The 25,801-nt window shown below is 38.1% G+C and overlaps 1 protein-coding gene across 14 annotated transcripts in view; it reads left to right on the top strand.

Moving 5' to 3' along the window:
• The window catches only part of DLG2 (discs large MAGUK scaffold protein 2), a 1,545,411-nt gene that overhangs the window by 782,178 nt on the left and 737,432 nt on the right, over positions 1-25,801 (top strand). For 3 of the 14 annotated variants that reach the window (XM_045071286.1, XM_013061893.2, XM_004763484.3), the window contains exon 1: positions 5,674-6,196. The exons of 9 other annotated variants lie outside the window; for them this stretch is intronic. In XM_045071286.1, coding sequence (XP_044927221.1) covers positions 5,888-6,196 — 309 coding nt within the window. In that variant the 5' untranslated portion in view covers positions 5,674-5,887. Of the gene's footprint in view, positions 1-5,673; positions 6,197-25,801 lie in introns of those variants that run through there. 2 more of the 14 variants (XM_013061895.2, XM_004763487.3) reach the window with 1 other exon arrangement.

Raw genomic sequence — 25,801 nt, 5'->3', positions numbered from 1 at the left:
AGAAGGATAAATACTGCATTCTTGCCTATCATATGAGATCTCTAAAGTAGTGAAATCCATAGATGCAGAAAGCAGAATGGTTGTACCAGGGGCCTGGAAGGTGGTGGGTGGTGCTGTGCGGTAAGCATAGAATTTTAATCATGAAAAATGAAAAAGTTCTAGAAATGTGCTGTACAACATCATGCTTAGAGTTAACAATACTGTACTCTATACTTAAAATTTTGTTAAGAGGGTAGATCTTATATTGTGTATTTGTACCACAATTTTTAAAAAAGAAAGTAAAAAGATGCTTATTTATGAGTAATCATGCTTGATTTTTTTTTTTTTAACTTTATAACTTGATTGGAAGGAGGACGAGCAGATGTCATCTTGACTTCCGCTCTCTAATACGCACTTTCAATATCTTGTGAAATCATTCTACCTTTTGGATTATATTTTAAGAGTGGCTTGACTCTGGTGGCTGTACTTTGGGATCTGCTCCCTGCGTTACCACTGACTGGCTTTTGATATGGGGAACTTCTCCCCCTTTTGCACTATCTATCTAGAAAGGGACAACAATTGAAAAGCACTTGAGAGAAAAGCCCAGCTGTCAGGAAGTACAGCTTTTATGAATGAATATCTTGCTAAAATAAACAAAAGCTGTTTCAATTTCTTAACATCATAAGATCACTAGCAAATTTCTTCAAAAAAATTAGTTAATACAGTGAGGCTTCTCAGCCACAGTGAATTTTTCATTTAAGTGCTGATCTTAAAAGCACATTGTTTTCTTAATTTTGTTTTGTTTTTAGGTTCCAATGCTTATTTATTCATTTTACACTGGGAGGTAGAACACAGACCCAAATGCTTATGTTGGTATGAACCCTGAAAGACAAGTTTATCTTCTTTCTTGTTTGATTTATTTTAATAAATACTAACATTTACTTTGTGCTTGGTTTGGAGGATGCAAATTCACAAAAGAGAGCCCTCTCCCTTCCCTAATGGGCATTACCTACACTCTGTCTGGGGAAAAGGGCGCAAAACAAGTAGTAGCATAATTATTGTTTTGAATGCAATTGTTCTAGTGTTGTAGTCAAGAAGCCCAGGTGCTAAATGAGTGTTCAGTGAAAGGATGATATGATCTGTTCTGGAAAGGGGAGACAGTGTTCTGGGAATGCTCCCTTATAAAAGTGACTTTTGAGCTGAGCCCTGGATGGAGGGGAAGATTCCAGAATTTCTGAATAGAAGAGGCTTAGGGATGGCAGACTGGTAGGGAAGAAGGTCTGGGAGATTTGTTTCGGGGTTGTGCTGCCTGGTAAGCTCACTTTTACTCTTAGATTTTCTGTATGTTTCCTTGGGGTGGCTTTGGGAAGGTTGTCTGAGGATGCACGCTGTGGAAAGGTAAGCCTGAAGGGCTTGTGTAGAATTGAGGAGTGGGGGAGGGAGCATGCGCAGGGGCACACGGTGGCACTAAGCCTGGCTAGTCAAGGTCTGTGTGGTTGGAGAGTAGGGCAAGGGTGTGAGCACAGGTGAGACTGGGGAAAGCCGCAAAGGCCAGGTCACACGGGACATGATTAAGGACCATGGAAGCCACTTTAAAGACTGTTCTCTCTGTGGAGATTAAGATCCCCAGAGAATGGGACTTTATTGATGGCTGTCAAACAGGGTAGGACCCGATCATTTTCACATTTTAGAAGTCCCTCTTGCCACTGTGTGAGAATGATTAGGCATAAGGATGGGTGCCAGAGACCAGTTAAGAAGCTGTTTCACCAGTTTGACAGAGAAATGACGCTAGCTTAGGTGGGGGTGGTCATCGTGGTGACCAAGAGAGACAGAAACGTGGAAGATACTTGCTCAGACAAGAGTGCAAACAGTGTAGAGTGAACCGAATGGGCCAGGGGGTGTTGGAAAACTTCACAGAAGTGACATCCGGTTAATCCTGAAGGATGAGAACAAATTCCTCTAGTAGTGCTGTCCATCACTTAGATGCCATTCCTAAAATATGTAAATTATAACTGATTATTACCTTTTTCTTAGTATTGTTTTCAGATTCTCTTAAGAAATGTCACATAGCTTGTGTTCTTATTTCTCTAATAGTGTTACTGCATGTGTTAGAATATAATAAATCTGCATTTCCTGAAAACCGTGTTAAAGTTACAGTTTAGCCTCATTGTTAATTCACACTGATCCCGTCATCATCCATATCCACCCAAGTCCAAGTACATTAGTGAGAATGTACTTGGGGACATTTTTCAAATTTTTTTCCACTTTCTAGTAAATCCTCAGTCCAAGTTAAATCTCTATGGCAATTTGGCATGTGTCTTTCCATCCTCTTAATTCTTGCCTGTGTCTGCCCTAGAAGTACAATAATTGAATTGATTTAAGGATTTGGGAAATAATTTTAAAGTCTAAAACACTTTAAATATTGTCAGATTTCTTTTACTTCCAGAGGTGAATGTGCTCAGATCTAGAGATTGCCCAGGCTGAAGGCTATTAGATGTAGAAAAATATTAGTTGACGTTTATAACATCTCCAGGCTGTGGCCCCAGGAATGGACTATGTATGCTTTTCAAATCAAGAAGAATTGTAACTATTACCTTATATTATTTTGTGATTATTTCCCACATTACTTATAACTGCTACAGGGCTTGTGCTGCTCAGTCCTTCTTTAGCAAGCACTCAGCTCTTCTTTCGTAATTAATATCTTCATTTCCCCATGCATAGAATGCCTGAAGGAAAATTTTTTTCTGAAAACAGAGTCTGCATCGTGCTGTAGTACGGCACAATTTATTCAGTAATTCATCTTTGCTATTTTTTTATTAAACAAATGAAGCCGGATATTAGTTTTAAGTCCTTGCATTAAAACTAGTGGTGGTTCTGTGGAGTCTGTATCAGGTCAAAGAGAGGTCAATAAGATATATCTCATCTAGGCATTACCCTGTACACCATCTGCCCGTGTTAAATCACAGTGATAAGTAGGATATGTACTTGTACACCACTAATTCCTCTTTGGCCAGAATTTCGTGTCTTCTCATGGTCATTATAGTTGTCCAATTACAGCTGATCAAATTGAATTATCTTTAATTAGTAGGTCTGTCTCATAGTACAGTGGGCTAGTTGGACATATTTATCTGTGGAAGTGGTCTGTCATCAGACTTAGAAAGCCAAATGTCATGTTTGAAAAGAAAAAAAAAAATTGGGGGAAAGGGGAAGACAGGAGGCTGGATATATGTTGTGTATGTTAAAGTGAAAGGCAGTACAGTCTTGTAATACATGTCATGAAGGTTTGCTACGGTCTTTAGGATTCTTGGAGGAAAGTAACATGAGTTATGCAATGTATGGTGTTTATTTATCTGTATGGAAATGGCATACCGAGGTTAGTAAAGCAAAAACTCTATTGCCCTTGTAGTGGAAAGAGATAGCTCATTCCGAACCACCCATTCATAACACATTTAGGTCCCTGTGAAGATTTATAATATCTTTGTGTAGTGCCCAGCCGGGAACTTTTCTATCTTGCTGCAAACTGCACACACCATTACAAAATTTTAATGGATTCATACTGACTTATTCCTGTTCAGATTGATTCTTATACTTGAGAGGCAAATGGGTGAGAACAGGGCATGTGTTCCCTAAAGATGGCAGTGGGCATTTGAGCAATGATATCTGCCTGAAAAATTCAAGAAGCATCTGTGGTTAGATAAGACTGGAGAGAGTCAAACTTATCACTTCTTGACAATCTCATTTGGGGGTGATCGTATTGCCATATCACATCAAGTCCTACCATATAGCCATGCATCATGGTGACACCAGGCAAATACGAAGTTCTCTAGGGCTTTATTTGACCTAGAAGTTCTTTCAGGCATTATCCCTTGATCCCAGCATAAAAAATGAAGATGGGGGAAGGAAGAAAGAGAGGGAGGGAGAAAGAGGAAGAGAGAAGAGAGCAGAGAAGGGAACAGACCTGGCTGATAGTCTGCCCTTTTACCCACTGAGCATCGCATAATGATCTATTTGCCTCAATTTTACTATTTTTAAGTATTGATCTTAACTCCTAAATCCTTTTTCAGGAATAAAGGCCATTAATGCCATTGTTATTTCTACCCAGCAGTTCAAATCTTCATCTATTTATTTATTTAGATAAATTTCCATAACACCTCACTAAACACTGAACACTAAAGCTAACCTTAAAGGAATAATTTAAGTTTCTGGAGCATTACTAAACTCAATATTATTTCAAAACATGTCAGGCAGCTCCTGCCTGGCTCTCTCCTTCTATATATGCAGTCACCCAAGCATTCATTCATCCATCCAAAAAATATATAAGTCTGCTATGTGCTGTGCAGGCAGTGTGCTAGGTGCCTGGTTAAAAAAAAAAAAAAAATTCTGCAGAATTTGGGAAAGAATTTGGGAAAGAACCCTTTTATGGAGATACATAGGAAGAGTAGCTCCTATTTTTATATGTAACAGTGATTTGTCCAGGGAGTTCTAGTGTTGAAAAGTAGAATATGTGGTAACCCTACCCTTTGAAATAAGAACTTTGCCAACTCAGCCAGAAATTAGGTCTACACTGCCCCAGAGGTGAGAAGGTGGATCTGATGGTCTGGGGATAAAAATCATTTTATCTTGGGACTCTCTCGTTTTTGTTTGGTGCTGCATAGATGGTAGCTTGTGTCCCAATCAAACCAAATTTTTCCCTCAGAGATATGTGATAAGGATAGACATTTTGGCAACAAATATGGAAAGTTTCAAACATAATAAAAATTCTAAATGCTCTGGTAATTAGCCTTTCTCTTTACTAAAAATACTATGTATGGCTTCTGCAATCATACTAAAATTTTAAAACAATCATGTCCTCTCTGGAAGGCAATTGCTTTAAATTGGATAGATTTCACTCATTTTCCAGTGAAAGAATTTGAAAATTCTGTCTGTGGAAACCAAAATACTGGAGGGTAGAGTTGGATGTGTGTTTCACTTTAAAATGCAGACTCTCTCTGTGGTGAATGTATTTGTTGTGGTAAAGTATTTGAAAGGAAATCCTCAGAATAATTTGGGGTAAGGAAAAACACTATGTTAAAATAAGCCAACCCATCAGTTTTGAACTTTGAAAATTGCTTCATTTTGAATCAGAAAGAATTAATAATCATTCATAGCTTTAAAATACATATATTCGGATTATAATATGTAATCATGATCTAAAACAAATGAAAGCTCCAAATTTTAAAGGACTGTAGTATAATGCTGTGACCTCAGTGATTTTTCTAAATGAATTAATGTTGTGGAGCGTTAATATTGACGCTCTTAATTCGCCACCTTGTGATGTGCTCCGTGTCTTGGCAAATATCTCTCTACATAAGTGATTCCTGTAAATGTTGGAAATCTCTTTACAGGTTAACTTTCCCATCATTTTAAATTGCCAATCCCATATTATTTCAGCCTAGAAGGGTCCTTCTAGTTTGATAAGCAGCTTTCCCTCCTGAGGTCTGTATTCTGTGCAGGGCTCATCTAGCAGAGGGAAACGCCAGAATGCCAAATTGCAAAGAGTATTCTTTACCGTGGGGCTCCATCCAAAAAGGGTTTGTAACACAGTGTACAGTCTTGTAGCCCAGCTGTGTGGAGCATTGATTGCTTCTGCCTAGAGCAGGGATACTGTCAAGTTGCTCTGTGAGTTGAGTCATCTATTGACAAAGAGCTACCAGCCCGCAGATAATGCTGTGCGGAGCTGCTCTCGCTGCTCCCACCATGCGCTGCTTATAGCAGCTGTCAAAGATACTGAGAGATCCACGGGAGGACAAAAAAAAAAATTAAAAAAAAAAAAAAAAAGACTTTTACAACTGCCTGGAAGAAAGGGGTGTGAGGGAGGAGACATTCCTGTGCAGAGCTGACCAAAGGAAAGAGTAGGCATCAGTGCAGTATGAATGCATACCTCACCAAGCAACACAGCTGCAGCCGGGGGTCCGATGGGATGGATGCCGGCAGGAGCGCCCCCACCCTGATCAGGGATGCCCACTGCGCTTGTGGCTGGCAGAGGAGCCCTCAGGGGCTTGGGTACAATTCTCAGACCATGCCCGCTTCAGGACCTGGGGGCCCAGCTTCAAACAGGACCAAGCTGGTCACTTTGTGGGACAGTGTGCGGAAAAGCCCCCACAAGATGGGCTCCAAGGGCAAAGGGACTTGTGGGGAGCGTTGCGCCTGCCCACATGGTTGGTTCAGCCCAACACAGGTGAGCCTTTTCCTTATGACTTTCCCTTGAGTATCGGAAGAAACTGAGAGCAAGTCGTGTGAGGGAAGCATGGTTTGGAAACTTTGCCGGGTCCTCCTTGCTGACTGGGTGTGTGCCTGTTTGGAAAATGGTGGGCTTGGGAAAACCTGTCGTTTTCACAGGTGTTTGGGGGCTCACACCTCTGGGTGGCCTGCGAAAATCCAAAGATGCTGTGCTCAGTTTCTTTCAGTGACTTTTCCCCAAGTTCAACTTCTCTAGTCCTCGGATGATTTTACTGTGCTGTATTTTGGCAGCACTTTAACTCCTAATCGTTGTTAACTTTTGTGTCCTGCCTAGCCTCATTTTTTTTTAAGGGAGAAAAAAAATAAACTTCGATACATTCCGTCTCTTTAATCATAAAAGGGCATTTATTTCTTCAGCTATGGAAAGCAGTGATTTGAAGTGTGCTATTCTAATTTTACTCTTATAACACTGTATACCTTTTCAGTAATAGGGAAGAAATTTTGTTTATACTAAATAATTCATTTTACAAACAAAAGGAATAATTGGGAGCAAACTAGAGGATGATTATACTCAGAATAAAATAATGAAACATTTTATTTATTCATAGGGAAGCAATAAGGTTATTTATACTAAAGACTATAACTCTCTTTCTTCTTAATGTATTTCTGAAGCAGATGTGCAGATTCCCTTAATTTAATTTCTAGCTTATTCTTGCCCCAAATTACTGGCATTTTATCAGAAATGAAATTGGCTCATTTTTTTCCTGGCCCCATCCAGAAAAGGGAAGACAACTTCCTGTAAATGCTGTAAAATTTAAATAAAGTGCACCTGTAATCACTGTCATAAATATTGAATGATAGTTCTTAAATATCCATTGAAGAAGAGAAAAACTGTTTGCAGAAAAAAAAAATCCTTTCTTGATTTTATTGTGATCTTAGCATAAATGAGAAGTGGCTATGGATCATGAGTGAAATGTTATGTTCTGAGAGGTGGAGAGTACATTCTAATTTTAATATTAGTTTTTTAAAAAGTACTTCCAAGAATATCACATGTCACTAGATCTTAATGATACTGTTTGTATACGTGACTTTTGATCCATTAATATCATGCATCTCAGCATCTTGATTTAAATAAGGAATATATTGTCATTTTAGTATTAAACTGGTTCAGTTTGAAATGGAGCCTGATATTTGGAAACTCAGTTATTTTTTAAAGTTAACATGAGTTCCAAACTGAAAAAACAGTCTTGACAATTTCAAAGTCTCTACATATTCTTTTACAAATGCATGAATTTAAATGTCTTTAAAGTATATCTCTGTGTCGATTATGTTAGATTCTCAAGGCTCACATAGGCAAAGAAGACAAACACACATCTAGCTTCTAGTTTTTGCATAGAGTAGAATAAGCCAACTTGTTTTAGAGTAGAATAAGCAAACTTGTTTTATGGTCACAGTTTTTTTCCAACATGTAAAGAGATGTGCATTTCATAAATGATAATTTCTCAAACCAAAAATCTGTAATTGTACATTAAAATAACCATGCCTTCAAATTTTTGTACATTTTTCATCAGTCAAGGGAAACTTTTCCCTTCCTTGGTTTTTAACAAAGTCAGCCTCCTACTTGCCTTAAATTTACAGACATTTAATGCTTTAAAGAAATAGACTCTCTGTAATGATAATTAAGATCCAGTGACATATAAGAAGGCAATAAATTGAGACAGACACCATCTCCCATTCTTTTTCACATACATTTCTATAAATTTTCTCTCTTATTCATAGGTCCTTTATTCTTAGCTAGGAAGAACAAGGATACTCAAATATTGGGGTTACAATACTGTATCTTTTAGGGTCTTTAGTGTTGTGACACCTGACCCTTCCTCTCTTTTACCACCTCAGACCTGTGAAAGTGCTGTGAATAGATTTTAATATATGTATTTAAATATCCCTATAGTACCTAAATACTTGCACATATTAATGTATTTTCATGTATTTATAAGTATATATATACATATACATGTAAGCATGCATATACATGTATACATATAAAAATTAAAGTTCTGTTTAAAGTTCTCTTTTCTAACCCAGAAAGTACTAACTTTTTCTTCCAAAGGATGTTTTATTCTCTCCATATAAAGTACATTTCTTTACTTCTTATAAGTGTTCTAAAATGCTGATTTATGTATGTATATTCATATACCTATAAATACATGTATAGATATGTATATTCATTTACACATGTATTTATAGGCTATATCTAATATTTAAAATATACAGATATGTGTAAGTCCTATATACCCATAGATACCATCACAGAAATAAGACCATCTGTGTGTCTAGGTGTATGCATATGTGTCATTAACAGCCAAGTCTGTTTTGAGGGTTTTGTGGTACTATTCATACCCCTTAAATTAACTAGAGATATCCTGTGAAATACTGTGAAATGAAGGATGGAGGTTAATCATACTAAACAAGAGAATTCTTGATAAAGTAGACAGGAGCAGAGTGCAGGCTATAGAGAAGCCACGGTCCCCACATGTGGTATAGAACGTGCCTCAGGGCTGTTAAATGTCTGGGAGCTGGGATCCTGCCCTCAGAGATATTTGCTGTATTACGTGGACATCAGCAGTGTGATTTCCGGCTGCTATAATAGAGGGCCATGGTAATGACTTGAGTTCCTCCCAAGGCTCTTTGCCAAACTCCTGTTATTTGGGGTGCTGTGTGCTAACAGGACACTGTCATTATGTTGTTCCTCAGCATGACTGAAAAATAGCTTCTGTCCTTTCTCAAATAAGTTTTCATTCCACTTGGATCTGTAGAATTAATACAACCGTAATAGTAGGTAAGAAGATGGAAAATTATAGGGTCCAGAAGTGAGTTCTAGAAGGCACATCTAGGATAATAGTGTTGGCCTGGGTCAGGGAGCGGGGGGAAGGATGTCCATCATCACTTATGTGGCGTTTCTCCCCAGTGTGGACTGATTTGGGCAGGAAGCACAGAATAGTAGAGATTCAAAGCTCAGGTTTCAATACCTTTGTACTTCATTCATTCTTCATTTGTTTATTCAACTATCATTTGCTGAGTGCTTGCCATGTGGCTCTGTCAGGCCTGTGGATATAATAGTAAACAAAAGAAATACTCTCCCTACCATTGTGGAGAGTATATTCCATTATATACCATTGGCCTCCAGTGGTATATAATATTTATTAAGTATATCATAATATATATGGAATTATATTGTCATAAGTCACACATTGGAAGAGAACCAAGTCCCATAGAGTTTTACAAAGTCTACAGTAGATATATATTCAGGATACAGAGGAACCACAGAGAAGTAAGAAAGTAAGATTTGTTAATGTATATGTATATATTTACTTATTTTTATTTAATTTTTTTATTTTTTAATTAATTTTTTTATTTTTTATTAACATGTAATGTATTAGTAACCCCAGGGGTACAGTTAGTTAATTTAATTTTAATGAAAAGGCACTGCATCTCTTAAGCCTAGATTTTCTGTTTTATAAAATGAGCATAAAATTAGACCCTAACTCAGGATTGTAGTGAGGAATTAACATAGTAAATGTAAGGTACTTATTACAGTGCTTCCATGTAGTAGGAGGTTCAATAAATATTTGTAGAATGAGTGAATAAGAAGCCTGCACTAAAAGTTGGCTATCATTAACCTATTCCTTAATTCATTGTATCTGATTGTCTAGGAAGAGAAAAATAAGTGAATCAGGGAAGACTGCCAGAGGTAGTGATCCTTGGGCTGCATTAAATTGAACCTGAAAGTAACATGCCTGTGTTTATCAAGTAAGCAAAGAGAGATAAGCTTTCAGGGTAAAAATAATAGAAGCTGAAACACATATATCACGTGGGTTGCTGTGTAGAAACTACTCAGAGTTCTGTTTCCCGGAACATGGGGCACTAGAGAGTAGCTTCATCAAGGGCTGGGGCTGGAGGCCTGGGCAAGGCTTGGTCACAGAGTCTCATGTGCTTCGACAGGGACTCTGCTGGGCGGATCGCATGGAGCCCATCACTGCAGGATCCTGGTGCCCGCTCTCACTCTCTGTGGGTTAGGCTTTGTGCTCAGTCAACTGTTTCTCCGTTTCTCTGTTTCTAAGAAAAACGGTCTTCCCTAAATGAATTCCCATATCTCTTTCAATACTAATATTCTGTGACTCTGTCAACTGATACCCATCCATTAATGGGAAGTGCTTTGGAAATGATTTATACTTTTTTTTTTTTCCTAAAAATTTATTTATTTGACAGACCGAGATCACAAGTAGGCAGAGAGGCAGGCAGAGAGAGAGACTGGAGGAAACAGGCTCCCTGCTGAGAAGAGAGCCCCATGCGGGGCTTGATCCCAGGACCTTAGGATCATGACCTGAGCCAAAGGCAGAGGCTTTAACCCACTGAGCCACCCTGGTGCCCCAAGATTTATGCTTTAAGGCAAGACAATCCTAAATTTGAACTTACTAGCTCTCTGTGACCTTACTTACTTAACTTCTTTAAAGTTCATTTGTCTTCTCTGTAAAACTTAGGTTGATAAAATTATATTACGGGAAAATGTAATAAGAATTGAAAAGATTCTACATAAAAGAGCCCAGTGTGGTGCTTAGAACATAAGAATTGTTCAGTAAGTGGTATTTATTATTACTGATGATATCCAAATGTTTTTTTAATCTGAAGAACTTATTGTCCATCCAATTAATTAATCAGTATTGTGGTGTCCTTTATTAGAATTTCTACTTTGTTCACTGAATTTTTTGATGTCTTACTTATAATGATGAAGGTTAGGTTGGGCAACTGTCCAGAAACATTAGGCACAGTACCACAGGATGACGGGATGACATTTTGCCCTTCAGGTTTCTCAGAGATTTACGACAATGCCTACACATACACACACACACACACACACACACACACACCACACACACACACACACACACACAACACACACACACATACACACAGAGGGAGAGAGAGAGAGGAAAAAATATATACATAATAGAACTGTGTTGATGAAGTAGCATTCCCATTATCTTATATTAGAAGGTAGGTGAGATTAGATTTTCTCAGCAAAATCCTGCTAGAATAACAGTGTTTGAAACATTTAGCCAAACTCTGTAAATCTTCCCTAAGGGTCCCTTTGCAGCTCCTCCAAAACACAGTAGTTTGTAGCAACTTGAGTCCAGAGAACCTTTTTTTTGTCCAAGAAGTAGGATTGCCCTGGGCTCAAATCTCAGGCTCAGCTTATGCCCAGCCAGAAAGATCTGGCAGCTTGTTTTAACTCTGCAACTGCTTCTACAGAAGCAGCTGAAGAGAGAGCCCCTTACCAAAGAAGAAGACGACTTTTTAGTCTCTGGAAAACACCAGCTGCCCCCAGGCAAAGGAAACAGAATCGAATAAGAGATAATACCAAAGGAATTAAAGTTCTAGGCAGTTCCTTGGGCAGACTTGAAGCTGCTTGGTCAACACTTAGGTTACCCCCCGCCCCTTCTGGATGCTGACATGAGCAGAGCATTTTCTCTAGGGCTGGACAAGTAGGACAAAATACTGAGGGTGGGAAAGGAATGAGTAAAGGTAATAGCATTTATTGAATACTCAGGATACCCACAATGTGTGCAGCATTACGCTAGAGCTCTATGCTGGTCATTTTTTAATTCTGAAAACATTAAAAGACATATTAAAACCCCCATTTTATAGGGATGTCTAGGTGGCTCAGATATTAAGCGTCTGCCTTTGGCTTAGGTCATGATCTCAGAATCCTGGAATCTAGTACTATGTCAGGCTCTGTGTTCAGCAGGGAGACTATTTCTTCTGCCTGGGCCTCTCCCCCTACTTGTGTGCATGCTCTCTGTCTCTTTCTCTCTCTCTCTATGACAAATAAGTAAAATCTTTAAAAAAAGAAAAGAAAAGAAAATCCCCATTTTATAGGTATGAAAATTAAGGCTGACTAACTTTCTCCTGATGGCACATCTAATAAGGGTAGAATTTGTTTCAAAGGTAGGTGTCTATATGACCCTTTCCACAGAATCTTACAGAAAGATCTCTTTGAGGAACAGCAGGAAGTAGAACATCCCCAGAGACCTTTTTAACTTTTTGATTTAACAGGAAATCTCCTTAAGGAATTGGAGTATTTAACATGGTTGGGAGAACTGGCATCCCCTAGCAGAATCCTAGATTTTCCCATTCTGCTCCATTTTCTGGTGTTAGGAACCCTGAGTTGGTTGGACCACTTAAACCCCTCCCCCTCTCTGATTAAGTTTAAGAATTGTGCTGCTCTGAAGGAGTTGAAGTTGATTCTCACAGCACTGATACTTGCTCTTTGAAATACCTTGAAACAGGGCACCTGGGTGGCTCAGTTGGTTAAGTGTCCAACTCTTGGTTTTAGCTCAGGCATGAGCTCAGATCATGAGATCAAGCCCCACATCAGGTTCTATGCTCCGTGCAGAGTCTCCTTCAGATTTTATCTCCCTCTCCCTCCTTCTCACTCACTCTCACTCTAATAAATAAATAAAATCTTTAAAAGAAAAAAGATGAAGAAATACCTTATAACTTGTGGTTATTTGCAAATTAGATTCAATCTTATAAAAATTTATACTGAGGAATTAAGAAGCATGTAGTTTAAACTTAATATACATACATAACAAAAGCACATGTAGGCATTATATGTCTTACATCCAAAAGAATTACCAGACAGGGCGCCTGGGTGGGTCAGTGGGTTAAGCCTCTGCCTTCGGCTCAGGTCATGATCTCAGGGTCCTGGGATCGAGTACCGCATCAAGCTCTCTGCTCAACAGGGAGCCTGCTTCCCTCTCTCTCTTTCTCTGCCTGCCTCTCTACCTACTTGTGATCTCTCTCTGTCAAATAAATAAATAAAATCTTTAAAAAAAAAACAAAAGAATTACCACACAGTGCTGAATTTTGTAAATCTCACATGTCAGTTACTTGTGTCTTTATGATACCAAGAATCAAATATCTAACTTTAATACCACCATCTCCGTTGTCCATCCTCTTCCTTCTTATGATATTGTTTGATCTGTTAAAAGTGTAGCCCCACCCAATTTTATCCTCTTCATTCTTTAGTCCACTTTGTTCCCTTTTAATTTCCCAAAGGCTTCTATATGTGTTATAATTATTTCAGAGGTAGATAGGAATTTAGAGGTCATCTAGTACATTTTCCAAAGGAGAACAGGGTCCTTCGGTTTGCGGCAGAATTGGCCCTTGTCTTTGAATGCAGAACTGAGTTACCTTTTATTGTCAAGCTTCCTTCCTTCTTGAAGCTCTGTGCTCCTCTTTATGAAGTTCATTATCGGCAGAAAGTTGTGAAGCTTTTAACTTGTTGGCATTGCAGTGTTGGGCATTATATAAAAAGTTATCTTACTTCTTACCTCTATTGTCTCATAATTTAGACCAACAATCCCAAAGAGATAGAGAGAAGAGCCACTAGAAATAATTTTAGAATTGTATGGAGATACTTTATGTATTACTAATGATTGGGAGGTGATGCTGGCATCTAGCAGAAAGGAGCCAGGGATGCTGGATGCACTGTCATTTGCTAAGAAGTTCTGCACAGCAAAGAATCCCCCTTTGTACTACACAATTTTTAACATGGTACTGGAAATTCATGAAGATTTTTTCAAGTTTATGGTTTTTTAAGCCTGAAGTCAAATTCAGTTTTAAAAACAGATAAGAAGCATTTTCTGCAAGGATTTGCTAATCGTTAAGTCTTCTGGGAATGTAACTTCTATGTAAGTCAAGGAATCATTGTATTTTGTTCTCTTAGGAATTTGACAGGAACTGATTCCCATTTTGGAAGACCCCATCCTAAAGCTGAAACTCCTGCACTGGTTACTGTCACCAATACATCTCCCCTGCATGAATCTCCATTTGTAAATATCACCTGCATTATGGGATGGAAGAGATTTGAGGCTTTTTTTTTTTTAACAGATGTAGAACCAAAGATTTTAAGTTGTTAGAAATACATAAAATACTGATTTTGATTGCAAAATAAGTCAATCAGAGAAAGACAGTTATCATATGATCTCACTGATATGAGGAATTTGAGAAACAAGACAGAGGATCATAGGGGAAGGGAGGGAAAAATGAAACCAGATGAAACCAGAGAGGATACAAACCCTAAGAGATTCTTAATCTCAGCAAACAAACTGAGGGTTGCTGGAGGGGAAGGGGTGGGAGGAATGGAGTGGCTAGGTGATGGACATTGGGGAGGGTATGTGCTATGCTGAGTCCTGTGAATTGTGTTAAGACTGATGAATCACACACCTGTACCCCTGAAACAAATAATACATTATATGTTAATTTAAAAAAAAGAAATATGTAAAATACAAAGCTCTCACTAAATTTCATTAATAGGATTGTTTTAAAAACATTTCATTTCATTGACGTACCATATATTAATTTTTAAAACATTTTTATCATATAGTGAGAAATATGTTTTGTAAAAGTAACTGAAATTACTTATTGTCTAGTTCTCTGTTGCTTTCAGTACTACTCTGATATTAGCCCAAAGGTCATCTGTACTCAGCTTCCCTACAAGCTCTTACATTCTGAGTTGTTATGTTGTTGTTGCTGCTGCTGCTGTTGTTGCTGTTGTTGTTAAATCCAGTCCCCATTCCCCATTTTTGTAATCAAAGGATAGAGTTCCAGGTCTGTGGAAGTACTAGAAATCAAGTGAATACCTTTATACTGAGGAGAAATCCGAACAGGAATAAAGAGATAGAGAGATGATGAATTCCCTCACTGGCCTGTCCTATAGAAAACAGGAATTACTTTGACACCAAACTTATAAAAAGTTATAAAAAGTATCAGTTTATTTCTAAAAATATGACTTTTTAAAAGATTTTATTCATTTATTTGATAGAGAGACACAGTGAGAGAGAAGCACAAGCAGGGGGAGTGGGAGAGGGAGAAGCAGGCTTCCCGCTGAGCAGGGAGCACGATGCGGAGCTCGATCCCAGGATCCCGGGATCATGACCTGAGCTGAAGGCAGATGCTTAATGACTGAACCACCCAGGCACCCTCCCAAAAAATTTTTTTAGCTATCTCCACTTTAACTATTGGCACTCTTCTTAGATTATCCATATTGAATTGAGGTTATTTCCTTTGATCTCTTATTATCTGTAAGTGATCTGTTATTATTTCTTCCAACACTAATCAGTAATCTAGGATCCTTCATATATGTGTTTCTTCTTTCACGTTTCCTATACTTCTTGTAAGAAATGGTATCTGGTCTCTTTAGTCCATTGAAATCCATATTTATTAACTATAAGAAGAGGTAAACATTTGATTACTCCATTGCTCTGTTCAGTACAGTTGGGCTCACAGACTGACAAATTGAAAACATCTTTCTAATATAAAACACATTTTTGTATTTTTCTTTTTACTTTAGTATAAAAGTATGTATAGGCCATTGTATTATCTATGAATTTCATTTCAGATGGAGAGAAGAGGATCTTACAAAACAATCATTGTAAAGTGGAAAGGTTGAGTCAAATAGAATTGAGAATCTGGCCCTTTGCAGAAAAAGTTTGCCAACCTCTGCATTAGACTATCAGTTCTCATTTCCTTCTGGTGCAGTGTCCCATTCTGCCTCACAGTCTCTCCGTTTTTTAAAGACCTGGTTCAAGCACATCCTCGTCATTAATCCTATCCAGCTCATAGTTAGCTCGCAAAACCTATACTTAACATGGTGTCTTGCATCATTAGCATATTACTTTGCATTGTGGTTTGTTTCCTTCCCGTTCTGCTGATGAGAGAGTGAGAGATTTCTTGTATGCCCAGCTCAGAGTCCAACTCACGATGCTAGTTGTCCAATTATCTTTGTGATAATTCTTATAGTATCATTATTAAGTCATACATTTGGACCCAGACTCCTCAACTGGATCCCAGGCTGTGGAGAGGAGAGACCTCATCATCTATACCTTTATGTCTAGCTGAATACTGTACATGATTTACCTATACATCTTACCCCAGTTATGAGTACTTAACCTTATGTTCCACTAAGCTGAATTCCATTAGAGTGCAACCTATTCACCTTTGTTTCTCCAGAACCCAATAGTTCATTCAACAAAGTGTTCTTGGTTTCTGAATGAAGATTAGCACAGGGCCTTGTATATAAAGTACTTAAGTAGTTTTAAGTTTCTTTTTAATTATTATTATTTTTTTAAAGATTTTTTATTTCTTTATTTAGCAGAGAGAGAGATCGCAAGTATGCAGAGAGGCAGGCAGAGAGAGGGCGGAGAAAAGCAGGCTCCCTGCTGAGCAGAGAGCCTGATGTTGGGCTAGATCCCAGGACCCTGAGATCATGACCTGAGCCAAAGGCAGAGGCTTAACCCACTGAGCCTCCCAGGTGCCTGCTTTTTAATTATTATTATTACTAATATGTATGTGCCTTAAGGTCAAGAGTGACATTTTACCCTTGTAGTAGCTCTCTTTAATAATAGAATATAATAAAAAGTTAACAATCATTTATTGGTTTGTTTTTAGTTTGACTCAGATTCTTACTTTATTGTGGTGCTATTGAAATATTGGAATCAGTGTTCAGAAATTAGGTTCTGCATTCAAGTGGGTCATGGTGTTCAATGATGAAAGGTACAGTACTGTACTTTGAGAGGACAACCAGAGAAAAAATTGATTCTGCACAGTTTCATTGTCCAATTTAGGAGCCACTTGTTCTCTAGAAGACTGAAATAATGTCATGAAATATTATTTTATAATTCGTTTCTGTACAATCTATTGTAGACTGCATGATCTTCTTTATCCATCATTTTCATCGTTAAATATAAGTGCTCAGATTACTGTAGTTGGCACCACCACATTAAAAAACCATAACTGAAGACCTTTGTACTTTATTCTGATAGGCTGTGCTCTTTAGCTAGTGGTCAACAGTGATTGTTATCTTTTTTCAGAAATACTGTTTTGTTTAAAAATTGTTAACTTTAAGGCTATGTAAATAATTCTTAGGATTTTATTACACTTTAGAATGATTAATAAATATATCTGCAGGGGGAGGTGGGAGAGGGAGAAGGAGACTCCCTGCTCAGCAGGGCTCGATCCTAGGACCCTGGGATCGTGATCTGAGCTGGAGGCAGACGCTTAACCCACTGAGCTACCCAAGCACCCCTGTACTGGGCTTTTGATTTCACATTTCTCATAGAGATATATTTTCAGGAAAGAAATCACTGAGTCAATTATGCAACTTTTTAAAAGCTCATAGTATTTACCTAGTCATTCAGTTGATTTTTATTCAGTAATTAATGATTGAATAGTACCCATATGCCAAAACACTGTGTTAATCAATGGGGATACAAAGGAGAACAAGAGAGACAGATTCCTACTCCACACAGCTTAGAGTTAATTGCCAAAGTGCTTCTAAGAAGACTTTACAAATATACAGTCCTTCCATTTTAGGAACGTATGAATAAGCCTTTCTTCCTGTACTCTTGATGGTTTTATCATTGTAAAAAAGAGTTCATGAATTTGGTAAGCTAAAAAATTGCATGCCATTGCTATTGTAATTTGTTTTTATTTGTTAATGAAGAGGAGTTACTTTTTATGTGATTGTAGCCAATTGTGATACTGTTAAAGAATTGTCTAGAATACCTAGCATAATGATAATATCCAGTTGGCTATTTAATATAGGTTTCATTTGTTGATTGGGTGGATGGATGTGTGAATGGATGGATGGATGGATGGATGGGTGGATAGATGGGTGGAAGGAAGGAAGAAAGGAAGGAAGGAAAGAAGGAAGGAAGGGTATACAAATAGGTGAGTAATTCCTGCTTAAAAGTCTTGGTGAGAGAAATTTCTGCCTATCCTAAATATAGCAGAGTAGTTCTTTAACCACCTTTGTGAGTGATACCCCTGTCTCTCCTGTCACTATAACTCCTTTCCTTAAGTCTGTTCTCTGGAAGGAAAAGAGCTGAACGCTCTTCTTCTCACACTGACGTAGGTGAGCAAGATTGAATTGAGTGACAGATGAAAAGGTAATTAGTAAAACAGGCAGACTTGGGCTATCTGACTGTGTCGATCGAGGGTGTGCTGAGGAATGCAATGTGGGCACTAAATTGACACTCAGGGAACCCGAAGAGGAAAAGTGATCTAATGGATGAGATGGGGAAAAGAAATATTCTGGAAATATCCTGCCTATCTTACAATTTGGTATATAGACATATTCAAGGATGATTTGAGGTCCACATGTCTTAAGATGCAGGCAGGCTGCCCCTCCCTAAAAGTCAAAACCATATCTTAAAATGATTCTATGAAATGTTATCCTATAAAAACACACTACTACCGTACTGATGCCAATATTTAGAATTAAATTTATAAATGAGATAATTCTATAGACTCCTCTTATCACGGCTGGACACTCCCTGGCTGTCCTAAACAAAATGTGAAGACGATCTATCCATGATGTGAGGGTGACTGTCTTTTCAGCACAGGAGAGAACATCATTCGGAAAGGACGAATTGAAAGGTGATGGCTAAATAGGTTGAGGACTGTAAGTAAATTAAGGACAGAAACTCTTCTGAGTTTATTAAAGAGCCCAGTATAATTGGTACTTCCTTGTAGACTTAAAATTATTACTTTCCTAATAATTAAGGCAACAAAGAATGGGTAGTGATTGATATTATGATCCCTTTCATTTTTGGGGCAGTTCACGCAGAGTCTTCAGCCTGTTTTTTTGTTTTTTTTTTGTTTGTTTGTTTCTTATGCCCTGTGCCGCTCTCAACCCTGTTCTACAATTCAGTCCATTTACCATGTCAGAAAACCAGGGAGTCATCAACACCATCACCATCACCTTCCCCCTCCCAGGGCCCTCACTCATTAACTGATGAAAGCTAATACGGAATTGCATCTCAGAGTGTCCCAACCATCTTCCCTTTTTATATCCTCTCTTTTGACTCTTAAGTATAGATGTACATTATCATTAACATAAGCTATTTGCAGTAGCCACTGGTCTCCCAGACGCCTTCCATCCATTCCAAATGTTTTTGTTGCCAGATTTATCTTAACACTCCGTTCTATTCATATCACTCACCGATTTAAATGACTTAGCAAATCCAAATCATTTAAAGTAGTGCTTCGCTTTAAGAGTACTCTGACTTCTAGAGAAGGCAGGTATGTCTGGAAATATTAATGGATGGTCAGTGTTGGATGTTAAATAGTTGTTTATTTTTCAGTAGAAGATTGTTCAAAGCCCTTGGGGTTTTACATCTTTCCAAGGCAGGTAAATTAGGTGCAACGCTGCCTAAATGTGTGTGATGAAATATTTACCAGCATTTCATGAGTCACAAGCTTCCAAACACTAGTTTGCAAAATAAAACTTCACTTTCCTAGCAGAGCATTCAAGATGGTCTACATTTTGGGCTCAACCTGCTCTACAACCCCATCTCCAGCCACTCCTCTTTTATCTGGTAACAACCAAACTCTTGTGCCCTGGTTTCCTGAAGCCACAGTGCAGTCTCCTGACAAATCTTTCCCCATGCCCCCCCCCCTTTATTATGACTCTCCCTGTTCCTGTGTTTGATAGCATCACATCCATTATTCAAGGATCATCTCAAACATTATCTTCTTTATTTTTTTTAAGATTTTATTTGTTTATTTGACAGACAGAGATCACAAGTGGGCAGAGAGGCAGGCGGGGGGGGGGGGCAGGGAGCAGGCTCCCTGCTGAGCAGAAAGCCCGATGTGGGGTTGTTTAACAAGTAAACAAATACATAAGATTACTTCAGAGAGTGACATATGACTAAAATAAACTAGAGCAGTCCGGTATGGAGGATAGGTTGATGAAAGAGGTGTTTCTTTGGATAAGACACTAGAGTAAGGGAAGGCTCTAATGAAGAGGGGACCCCTGAGTTGATATTTGAAGGATGAAAGATGAAAAGGAGACAGTCTTTATAACAAACTTCAGATGATGTTACAAATTTAAGAATAGCATGTTCGAGGAGTCTAGGGTAGCAACAAGTTTGATATGTTTCTGCAACAGAGGAAGGTTAATATAGAAAAGAGAGGAATGGAGAGTGGAGAGATAGGTAAGTCCAAGTCATGTAGGCTTTGAAGACTATAGGAGGGAGTCTTAATTTTATTCAAAATTCAATAAGAAGCCATTGGACATGACACGATCTTAATGTACATAGTAAGGATGAGCTGTGGGGAGGCGATAATGGCTGGAGGGAACCTATTTAGAATATCCTGTAGCAGTGTGTGTTTCCAAGGGAGGGATAGTGCTGTCTGAACTTCAGTAGCAGCAATGGTGATGATGGTGATCCACTGTATGGATTGAGGTTATATTCTGGATGCAGAACAATAAGATGGATTAAATAGTGTGGGTTTCTTTGTGGTAAAATATGACAAAATGAAGCAGATAAGAAAAATGGAAGAAGTGAAAGATAATTTCCAGTTATTGGATTTCTCTCCTTGGAGTCAAAGCATCTTTGGAATTCGTTAATTATTTGAACTCAAATGGTTACACTCTTTCCCACCTAGTGTGACCCTGATTGGTAGACATTCCTTGTCTCTGAGAGTTCCCTTTTTCTTTGCTTCCCTTCTTGACCCATAGTATCTTTTCCAAACTTTGGATTGATACAGTTTTTTCCTTAGGGAGAATAATATTTTCAACCATCCTGCTGTCCTGAGTGTTCTTGCATTTCTGTTAGGTATCCTTGAATGACTGAGCTTTGGTATTATAAGGGCAATTATAATTTACTTCATTTTTAAGCTGGATATTGGAAGTAGGTCATGACTTCTCAAATATGTGATGCTGACCCTCCCCTTCCTTTGTAGCTCTGGCATTGACCCTTCCCTTTACAACTTCCATGAAAAAGGTATTTGTAATATGGTGTTTAAATACATTGAATGACTGATGATCTTTATCTAGGAAAGTCACTAGATAAAGAGAGTTTGGGTGGGATGCTAAGAAGGAAATAATCACTTGACTTTACCGAAAATTATCTTTATTATTATTATTATTTAGAGCATATCGTTCAAGCGTATGGTCTCTTCTTTCTCTCTCCATCCATATCTTTTCAACTGAACTATGAAATCTTGAGTATATCCCTGGAACACCATTCATTAAATTCATTAGAAATTACCCCCAAAATGAAGGAAAGATGGTGTAAGAAATTGAGTCCATCTAAAATGGGATCTAGTCTCAATTTCTTAAAATTAAGCTTCAAGTAAAAAATGAGTACCGCAGGTGCATGTCCATTGTTCTTTCGAATCTTTTAAAGAGTTAATACCCTTCTTTTGCTAATTAAATTCCAAGGGGATTTTTGGAAAATAAACAAGCATTTTTCTAAGAGTTATTCTTCTTTTAAACTTCAATTTGATATTGAGGCAGTAATGGGTAAGTTGTATTTTTTATGAATAAACCAGCCACTGGGAACAGATACTCCCTTTATACATTCCACACCAATTGACTAAATTGATGTTGAAATTGATAAATCATATTTTGTAGAATCTGAAAATGTCCTCTTATCATGTGATGGCTGTGGGTAACATGTCAGCAGTTTGGTATCACTAAAATTACATATTGTTGACCCCATTTTAGCATTAGCCTTGACAGAGTGCATGAAGAGTTTCCTAAGCAGTTCCTTGTTGCAAATCAGTCTGTAACTGTATATTGAAAGGATCATGGTTTAATCTTTGCCTCAGCAGAAATCACATAGTGCCAGGCTGTTCAGTGATCTGTCTCTCCCAACTTGGACTCATGCTTAAATCTCACAACTCAGAGGAGAGTGAGTGAGTGTGCTCCAGCAGAAAGATGCAAAACTAGAAATCAGGAAATGTACCTGAGCTAACTCTGGATTCTGAATGACCTAAGCCAAGTCTCAGAATCTTAGTGCATGTCAGCTGAAGGAAGCTAGACTACATGAAAAACATCATTCATATGTCTCGCTGTGTTGACCCTGATTGATTCATGATGGCTGAATGGACAGTGATGCTAAGAAAGATGGTGAGGCTATATCAGAACTGCTTAGAAAAGAGCAGAGTGAAAATTAGCACAGTTGGCCATGAATAATAAAGAAAAAAGTGGCAGCCTAGAGCTGTCATTTCTTTTATAACCCTGGCATTCAAAGATCCTGTGTACTTTATGTGAATGGTGTAACTATAATAAATTATAATAATAGCTATCACTTATGAAACATTTCTTATATACTATCTTAATTGAACTTACCCTTCAAAAAGGATGGGGATATGGGTCATCCTTCCCCCACTTTACAGATGAGCGAATGGACTTTAGAAGCAGAGGACCAGATTTATGTTTGGGGTTTAGGTCTGACCTCAAAAGGTCACTCCTTTCATTGTGCTGTAATAATTCTTATGTTAGCCTGAATTTGTTGATGTTGACTTGATTTATGAGAAGTTGATAAGTATTAAATGATCAGAAAACTAAACTTATTTAGGTCACAATAGGACTCAAAAAATAACTGATTATGGTTGTGATTTCTGCAAATATAATAGGTTTGGGAATGACGTAGGAAAAATACAGTTTTATAAATAACTTACTTACAGCTCTTTTGGGAATTCTATTTAAATACTTATTTATTTATTGATTTTCTTAAGACTTCATCATTTTGTAATATGGATAAATGTGTGAAAAACTAGAATGGGAAAACTTTCTAACTTCCTTTGAATTTTGAAAGGACAATTGATGGCTTAAGGGTAATGCCCTCTCCCATGCTCAGAGTCCATTGTGGCTGCTGCAGTTTTCCACCCCAGAGACAAATCTGTTGCTTAATTAACACAATGGAGAACATCCAATAAGTTCTTAATAAATACTTGCTGAATAAAGAAATACAGCATTGTATCACTAAGTTTTATTTCTCATTTCTGCAATAGGGAACAAAGGATGCTCTTCAAAGAGCTAGCTCAATTTGCCCTTTTTAATGTATGCATGATAGCTTTAAGACATAAACCCATACTATTTAGTTAATGCAAAGCAAAGTGCTTGTTTAGCAAGATAAACACAGACCAGATTATGGACGATTAGGTAGGTAGCTGTGATTTCCAGTCCTGTTCTCTATTAGAAATTCCCTCCTATTGGGTACAGCTTATATCACAAGATGAATTATATCAAAATTATCTTTCCTGTACCCTTTATGACCTAACCTGCTATATGGGTACTGCTATGTGCGTATTCTTTTCCTGGTGGTGGTAATGATGACACAAGAGGCTTGTATGCTCCTTCCGCCTACCCCCTCCCAGAACATGTAGCTATTGCGTGATGGGAGAAATTTGGCTTGTCTTTCAGACAATGGTTTTTAAATTAGGTGTGATTATTTCTGATGAGTTCTAGATTGTCCACATAATCATCTCTTCATTTTAGCAACAGCTGAGCTTAGCTCCTCTTATTGGAACACTCCTTACAGATATTCCTCAACTGACAATGGGACCAAGTCCTGATAAACCCATTGTAAGTCGAAAATACCAAAATTGGAAAAGGCACTTAATACCTCTAACCTACGGAGCATTATAGCATAGCCTCCCCTACCTTCAATATGCTCAGAACACTTAGGTTAGTTAGATGGCAAAACCATCGAACACAAAGGCTACTTTGTAATAAAATGTTGTGTCATGTAATTTGTTGAGTACTGTACTGAAAGTGAAAAAGGGCATGATTGTGTGTCTGCAGAATGGTTGTAAATGTCTTGCTTGTCTACCCTCATGATCACAGGGCTGATGGGGAGCCTCAGTTTGCCGTGCTGCCCAGCAGCATAAGAGGGGCTCATCCAACATATCGGTAGCCCTGGAGAAGATCAAAATTCAAAGTACAGTGTTTACTGGAAGTGTATCACTTTCACTCTTTTGTAAAGTCAAAAAAAAAAAAAAAAAAAAAAAAAAAAAAAAACAAAACCATAAGACAAACTGTCTGAGTTAGAGACAGTCTGCATATGCAACTTTTTTGCCCTTTGGCCTTTATGATATTTTAAAACTACAATTTCAAGTAAGGTATATTGGCCTTCTGTCTTACATTTCTTAGATTCTAGGAGAATTTAGAGCTCGATATTGGATTGATGACTAAATCTTCCCACAAAGATATTACCTGGACTATTGGAACAGTGTTTAAATTGGCTTTCTGCCTCCAATGCACCACAAAATTCATCCACCTCAAGCTGCCAGAATATTCCAGGACCCCTTCCTCCCACAGAAGGCCTTTTCATACCTTTCCTGCTTCAAGCCCTTCAATGGCTATACACAGCTTATGGGGTATAGTCCAAATCCCTTAGGATAACAGAAAAGCCCTACCCCACCCCAAACTCACTGACCAGCCTAGAACCTTAAAACCAGTTTCTCCTCCTTTCCCCGTCCCAAGTGTATTATCATCCTGGAGAAAAAACGGGTTGCATTTTGAGTACACTATGCACTTACTTATTTCTAAATTCTCACTCTCTATCAAGTCTAAGGACCTCAATAAATAACGACTTTTTTTTTAATCTTAAAACTAAAACCAGATTGGATAGAGGTGTCAGATTCTGATAGAGATTTAAAAAAAAAATCAGATTTATTACTGATAAAAGCTACATTGGAGGAAATGGCTATGGTAGACAGTCAAATGGGCTTGCTGATATCTTGAACTAGATTTACTCCCCACCCCAAACTGCCAGCTTCTGCAGAGGTAGAGCCTGGCTTGCTAAGCTTATCTTACAGTGAAAAGAGATTGCAAAGCTCAGACTAGCTGGTAGGCTCCCAAGAGGAAAGAGTGAGCTGAGCATGCCCAGTTTCTTTCTTCAAACTTACCCAGCATAAAACTTTTTCTTCTGAGGATGGGGGTAAAAGATGCACAGATGCATTTCACTGGAGAAGTTGTCTCTACTCTAAACTGTAGGAGTGAAGAATACTGCTTCATGTGTTTTGATTCTGAGCCTGGGAAATCCTTTCCTTCCTTGTTCTTCTGCAGAATTCTGGCCACCCTGCACATGCAGCTTCAGTGGCATTTCTTTTCGTCCAGACTTTTCCTTGGTCTAGTTACTCCTCACCCTCCCCTTGACCCCCAACTAATTTGCTGCTGTTTTCCATTACACTCCATATTCCTTCTATCATAGTGTATGAGGTCAGTTTCATGAAATGATTAGCCAGCTGTGATATCCTCGAGGGTAAGAGCAGTACTGTGCTTCACAATACCTAATAAGGAGTTTAGAAACTTGTGGGCACTTAATAGATTCGATGTTTTCTAAAATACTTTAGGAAAAGGAAACTGAGATTCCTGGGTGGCTCAGTCTGTTGAACATCCCAGTCTTGATTTCAGCTCAGTTCACAATTTCAAGGTTGTGAGATTGAGCCCTGCATCCGGCCCTGCCCTGGGCATGGAGTCTACTTAAGATTCTCTCTCTCCTTTTGCTCTTCCCCACCTTCTCTAAGAAAATAAATAAACAAGGAAAGAAAGAAAGAAAGAAAGAAAGAAAGAAAGAAAGAAAGAAAGAAAGAAAGAAAGAAAAGCAAGGAAAAGAAAAAGAAGAAAGAAAAAGGAAACTAAGTGAAGATAACTTACTTCAATGACTGCCTCTTATGTACTACGAACTAGGTTATACATGTAGCCATAGCCTCCTCTAACCTGAACAATGACCATGAAAGA

Source organism: Mustela putorius, unplaced genomic scaffold (assembly GCF_011764305.1).
Source record: "Mustela putorius furo isolate JIRA1106 unplaced genomic scaffold, ASM1176430v1.1 tig00003987_pilon_pilon_pilon, whole genome shotgun sequence".
Taxonomy (NCBI): Eukaryota; Metazoa; Chordata; class Mammalia; order Carnivora; family Mustelidae; genus Mustela; species Mustela putorius.
The sequence above is the reverse complement of the archived record's forward strand: the minus strand, read 5'-3'. Positions and strand labels throughout refer to the sequence as shown.